General features: G+C 36.1%; 1 protein-coding gene across 1 annotated transcript; it reads left to right on the top strand.

Moving 5' to 3' along the window:
* Nucleotides 1–4,577: 4,577 nt before the first annotated feature.
* On the top strand, nt 4,578–6,134 carry LOC147543409 (salutaridinol 7-O-acetyltransferase-like). The gene has a single exon (XM_086636712.1). The coding sequence runs from the start codon at nt 4,711–4,713 to the stop codon at nt 5,923–5,925; it is 1,215 nt and encodes a 404-aa protein (XP_086492838.1). The 5' UTR covers nt 4,578–4,710; the 3' UTR covers nt 5,926–6,134.
* The last annotated feature ends 627 nt before the right edge of the window (nt 6,135–6,761 follow it).

Raw genomic sequence — 6,761 nt, forward strand, 5'->3', positions numbered from 1 at the left:
GACACGATCAAGAAAAGTCTGGAAATATTTGAGGATATATTAAGATATCTGAAGATCCAGATCTAAAATTTAGTTTTATGTATTTAGAATATTCCATGTAATCATCTAATTTTATTATTAGATAGATATTATCTCGTTTCCTAGATTAACTAGGAATATCAGAAAACTGGAAAACTCTAAGTCACTATATAAATATGAGTTGCGGCCTACAACTTAATCATTCGGTTGTGTCTGACAAATGTAGTGAATCAAATCCATGATTGTGGTAACTAGTAATAAAGCAATTATTTCTTCGTCAATGTAAGTCGCGATTATCCATTTATCCGAATAACCACGTTAAATTATCGTGTCAGCAATTTCAATTTTACTATCTGATTATCACATAATAATGAATTTAACATATTATACTATAACGTGGAGTTGTGCCAACAACTGATAGTTCAGTTGGTTGTTCATGTGTTTCAAAATCCTGGAAGTCCTATGCTCGATTCGCACCAAACACTACTGAAATAGGGACTTCTGGCGACAGTTTTTAGTGACGGTGTTTGAAAACAGTCGGTAAAAGTTGCAAATTACTAGGGGCAACTTGTTTTACTAAAAACTAGGTTGTCTTTCCCATTTGCCGTAAACCCTAAACAGTCGGTTGTCTTTCTCGGTGCCTAGTTCGAGAGGAGAGAGAGAAATCTAGAGATAACGAGAAAGAGAGAAATAGGCAGAGGGAGAGAAATATGCATAGGGACAGAGACAAAGCTACCGAAGTGCAAAACCCTGGAAAAGTTTAGACGAAGCTGCTGATACCGAGGTTTGTTGTTTATCACTCTAGATTCTTCGTTCTTCTTTGTATCTAATGGGACTGTGTTAGCTAGAATATGAGTTTAAATTTTCCAAGTTGTTTATTACTATCAATTAAATGATAAAAGAAAGTTCCAAATACCCTATTTGAAACCGAAGTACATGACTGACTGATAATCAGCTAAATAGGAATTTACGATCTTTACCACTTGGTGATTGATGTGACATGAAAATGTCACATTAGAAGCGCCTAACTTAGACTAATTAGTCAATTTCGGGTGTTATTTCTAAAAATTTATGTGTTTTTATTGCTAGGTAGTTTATTTGAAGTTTGGCGTTTGATTCGGAATAAAACGGGCAACTTATCACATTTTCATCTCATGCGACCAAAGGAAAGAAAAAAGCCCAATGGTAATTTAGTCCTTTTGATATAATTGAAGAGGTAGAGACAAGCATAGAGGCACCCTCTTGTTTCTAAATCAAAGCCCAAATCCAAGTCCAAGCCCAAGTTATACCAAAAGAAGAAGAAAGGTGTATAGATTTTATAGGCACCCATTTATGGTTTAAAGACTGAGTCAAGTGTGACTAAGTCTAGGGTTTTAATCAAGTTAGAGAGGGGTCATCTTTTCACATCTTAACTTGGAGACTATTCATCGTCTTCTTCAAGAAACAAGAGAAAGAGAAGGGGGCTAGAGTTCTTCATCAACTTTTAGGGTTTGGAAGAGCTAGAGAGAGAAGGAGAGAGAAGGGGCCGGCCTAAGCTTGGCCGGCACGGGACAACAGTTGTTGTTGCGCAAGGGAGCATTCCATAGCACCGGACAGTAGCACAGCAGCAGCTTCCAGCACGGAGTAGCAGCAACTCATGCACGGGACAAGAGCTTCCAAGCTCGGGAACGTGCGGCTGCAGCTCGGGCTGTTCACGGGACGCGACCAAGGGATGCATCCGGCTCGGGACAGTGTGCACATGGCCGGATTTCATGGTTTTGGCCGGATTTAGTCACTCTATTTGACCGGTTTTTCATGACATTCCGACAACTTTTTTGGCCGGAAACTTTAGGGCTTTTACTCCCCATGTCATGGCCTTGCTTCCCATACGTTTTGATTTGATTTTGGTTGAAGATTTCCAGAGAGAGAAAGCTAGGGTTTAGCTTTAATGAAGGTTGAGTTGTAAATGAAGAAGATGATGGTGGTCGCTATGGGGAACCCAACATTTTGCTAAGGGGAGATCAACTGCACCTTAACTACTCATATTTTCCGACGATCTTAGTCTCGAACCACATCGAAAAAGGGGGATTCTCTCATCATTTTCTTTCCATTTATTATTCAATTACCATGTTTAGCTAACCTTAGTATGTCGGTTATATGGCATGAAATGTGATGAATTTGTGATTATGTTTAATATAATTTGATGCCTTGATCATAAATTGATGTTCATTTATTTCGATTATCGTTTCAATCGTATTTTCATGTGTCTTATCAAGCACTTCGGATAGTTAATAGAAGAAACGAAGTATTCGATATCGATCGTAGTCTAAGTCATAATTTCATGTGTCTTGTCATGCACTTCACATAGTTAGGCGACTAGAGAACACTTTCGTTGATTCGGGATTAATCGATTATGACGTTTGTTTGACTAAGTATGATCTCTGGATATATGTAGTGCTTATAGACATCACCTTAGCAGTCGAATATCGATTCTACTTTGGAACATTAGATCGGACCATACATAGTTGTAGATTTATCATTATGCATTCTTGGACTTCGACACATTACTCTTGTATTCGGACACTCTTGAAGCATTATTTGAATGTGACGAATGACTTATTATTTGCTTACATGTGAGTTTAATTGACTTCGTCTAGTTTTATAAACTGTAAGCCTTGATCTTAATCGTCTATTGACACAAAGTTTGATAATGCATACTTAGTTTGATAATCGATACTTACTAACCTTTGATCGATTATACTTAGTTTGACATATTATACTTATTAGTGTCATACTTGTTCATTTTCAATTCATTAGATAGTGCGTGTAAGTTTGATAGTCGATGCTTAGTGACGTTTGATCGATTATGCTTAGTTAGACACATGATGCTTAGGATTGTCAATGTGGGTGAAGTTATTTACATTTTCATGCGAATAGATACTTAGTATTTGTCATTATCGATCTTGTGGATCGAAGAATCCATCTCAATCAACTTTTGCTCGAATCAGTTCTTACCCGTCTCGACTCTTGTTCCTCCGACTCCTTCTCTCGAATCTCTCTCGCCCGTTTACTTTGTTGCTTAGTTTTACTTTCTTTATTCTCGTCTTGTTGCTTATTCAATCATAAACCCCCCCCCCCCCATTTATCTTTGTTCCTTTCCTTTTTATTCTAAGTTAGCTTGTGATACCTAAACCGGTGGATAAGACTCTTCGTTATCCGAACCGCCTTCTTATCTCCAAGGATCGAAACCGGTCTTATCGGATTATTAATTGACGCCCGTACACTTGCGGGTGGATACCTTTTAGGTGCAACCTTTTAGGCCCCATCAGTGAAAACGTGCACTTAACACAGAAATTTGTTGTTCTACTGATTAGCTTTCTTATATATCTATACTTCACTACTGACTATAATGATTTGCTTGTTTTTATTTTATATGCGAAAGAGAATATAGATCTTGGTTTGATTTTTTCTTTGCATAAAATATTTGAAGTTGCCCTATTTCTAGTCAATGAAAGATTAGTTATATTTGTTTATTTTAACTTGTTCCCCTAAGTTCAAGATAGTTTTTGTTTTCTGCTACAGTTAAATTAATTTGTCTGATCCCAATTTTAATATTAGACTAACATGGTCTTCTGATTCACTGCTTGATCAAGCATTTTATCAAATAGTCATGGTTTCATAGTGAATCATATATATATATATATATAAATGTGTGAGAATGATATGAGAACATTAACTCCTCGAAAATGCTCCTATCAAGAGCTTTTTCATGTTGTTCAACAAAAAAAAAAAGAGCTTTTTCATGTTAGGCTTAAAGAACTTCACACGTGAGGGGGCGTGTGAGAAGGGTCATTTGCACTCATTGATAGTTCATTTTGAGTTTTTTCTTTGTCTCAAAATTGATTTTGAGTAGGATGACTACAAACTTGACAATATACAGCTTAATTTTGAGTTTTTAACTCAGTAGCGACGGTTTGGTTGCGTTCGTTACTATATTAAGCATTGGGACCAAAAACTCAAATTTCTTTTGCTACCAAAACCTTTCTCAAAAAACCGTCACAAATAACAAACATCAACGACGGTTTTTACCCTCATTCTCAACTGTCGGTAATAAAATCCTCGACGGCTGTTTTCGCGTCGTCTTTTATGGCGACGGAGTTCACATCGTTACTGAAAACTATTAGCGACGGTCTTGCCGTCGTTAAACTTCTTTTTCGTGGTGGGGTCGAATCTATGCCTTGGGTTATTAGTATTATAAATAATAACCAGTATGGTAGTGGTATAGCCTGTATGAGTCTAATCAAAATCATAATGGTAGTTCTGAACATATTCCATCATTTGACGTATCAAAATCATGAATGAAATTTAATCGCCTTAATTTAAAAACAAAACGTGAATTTGTGGCCTCATTGCATAAAATATACCGGCATATTATTTTATGTTATATTGCATATACCAATAAATGAACAGAAATATGCAATAACATGGCATTCATCATCAATCTCAATCATCACACACACACACACACTATATATATATATATATATATATATATATGTATATCGGCTCAAAGTGTACCCTGGAACTATCAGATAAAGATTCAAACATGGCTCCTACAGGTAGGGTTCAAGTCATTTGTAAGGAGATCATCAAACCCTCTTCTCCTACTCGTCTCACCTTTCTACTTTTACTCTCTCACTTATTGATCTCATCATGCCTCCAGTTTACATCTCTATCATTCTTTTTTTCAATTCCAAATCAACCTCCGAAGTTGAGCTTGAATCTAATCATCCTCACAGTTTACTTAAGAAATCATTATCAGATACTTTAACCCATTTCTACACATTAGCAGGTAGGATCAAAAATAACTTATTTGTTGATTGTAACGATGAAGGTGTTGGGTATGTCGAAGCTAAAGTCAACTGTGCCATATGTGAATTTATGAACTCTGAAGTACATGTACTCAACCAACTATTACCACATGCTGATATCATCTCCCCAGATATGTCTTCTGTAGCACCATTGGTTATTCAAGTCAACATGTTCGATTGTGGTGGTATTGCAATTTCAGTTTCCATGTCACATAAGATGTCAGATGCTTCTTCTATGACTAACTTCATCAACACTTGGGCAGCAATCAGTCGTGGCTCAACCGAATTCTTGACTCCTACTTTTGACATTCAATCTCTCTTCCCTCTTCGGCCATTACCATTTCCGGTATCTGTCACGTCCATTGAAAACGTAAGTGTCCCCGTAATAAGTACGTTAGTCACTAAGAAATTCATATTCACCGGGCTAAATTTAGCTGCTTTACGTGCCAAAATAGCGGCAGACTCACTAGACTCAAAGTACCCGACACGAGTAGAAGCTGTGTTGGCTCTGATATGGAAATTACTGATGACAAAATCGGGTCCATCGTCGAAACAAACATCGAACTTATTCCATGCCGTGGACTTGAGAAAGAGGATGGACCCACCATTGCCTAAACAATCATTTGGGAATGCAGTGTTAATGGCAACAGCAACAGCAATGGTATCAGAAGATTCCCAGTCGTTCGATGAATTGGTGGGACATATTCGGGATGGGATAAGTAAGATCAACAGTGATTACATAAAGAAACTACAAGGAGATAATGAAGAGTTCATAAAGTACATAGGTGTGCTGGCCGGTTTGACCACAGAGGCTGAGGCTGAGGCTGATGTATATGTGATAAGTAGTTGGTGTAGATTTCCATTGTATGAGAGTGATTTTGGATGGGGAAAACCAGATTTGGTTAGTTGTACTATGCTTGAACTCATGGAGATACAAGCGGTTCATTTGATGGATACAAGAGATGGGGAAGGAATAGAAGTAAGCCTTAGGCTCAAAGAGGAAAACATGGCCTTTCTAGAGCTCAATGAAGAGTTACTTGCTTTTACTATTTCATAACCAACTAGGGGATCCATATCCCGTGCCCTAGGGCACGGACACTGGTATCAATCAAATGTAAGAAATTTATTATTATATTTTATTGAGAGAGAGAGAGAGATTTTTATTAGTTATTATTTTATTTTTTTTGTATTATTTCTTTGTTTCGTTTCTCTTAGATTAGTTATTATTTTATTGAAAGATAGAGATTTTAATTTCTCTTTTTAACCCTTGAAATTTGTTTTGTTTCTTTTTTTCTTAAATTTGTTATTTTATTTCAAAGAAAGAAACGATTATTATTTTTTAAATAGGTAACTTTATTTCTACGAAAGACAATATTTTAAATTTTGAGAAGGGTTTCTTGACAATATCTATTATATTAAAACAGGTCAGTCGGTTATCCAGGGGATAAGTCTGACCCTCCGTTTTATTTGGGAGATTTACTTTTGATTAGATCGAACAGCCAATACAAAATAAATCATGCAAGTTCTTCACCTCTTTTAAGTATTTTATTTTGTTTCTTCAATAACTTTTTTTAGTAAAATATTTTTGCAAGTCTTTTTTTTTAAGGGAACTCAGTTGTGACTTAAAAGAAGAAATTTGTGAAGTGAATGTAGGGTATTTCTTCAAGCACGTAAGGGAGCATGAATAATCTTTCCTGCAAAACAAACTGAATGATCAAAGCACAAAAACGTAAAAGTCCAAATAGTTTCTCATCAGTCCAAATAGTTTCTCCACTTTCTTTGACTAACTAAAATAACCAAAAACTATATGTAAGAAGAAACAAATATTAAATCAAACTAAAATATCAAACAAAAATAAGAAGGTTATGGAAGTTTTTGTAGGAAATTTGATGC

Source organism: Eschscholzia californica, unplaced genomic scaffold, assembly GCF_041429995.1.
Source record: "Eschscholzia californica isolate CP2 unplaced genomic scaffold, dmEscCali1.0.p SCAF_4, whole genome shotgun sequence".
Taxonomy (NCBI): domain Eukaryota; kingdom Viridiplantae; phylum Streptophyta; class Magnoliopsida; order Ranunculales; family Papaveraceae; genus Eschscholzia; species Eschscholzia californica.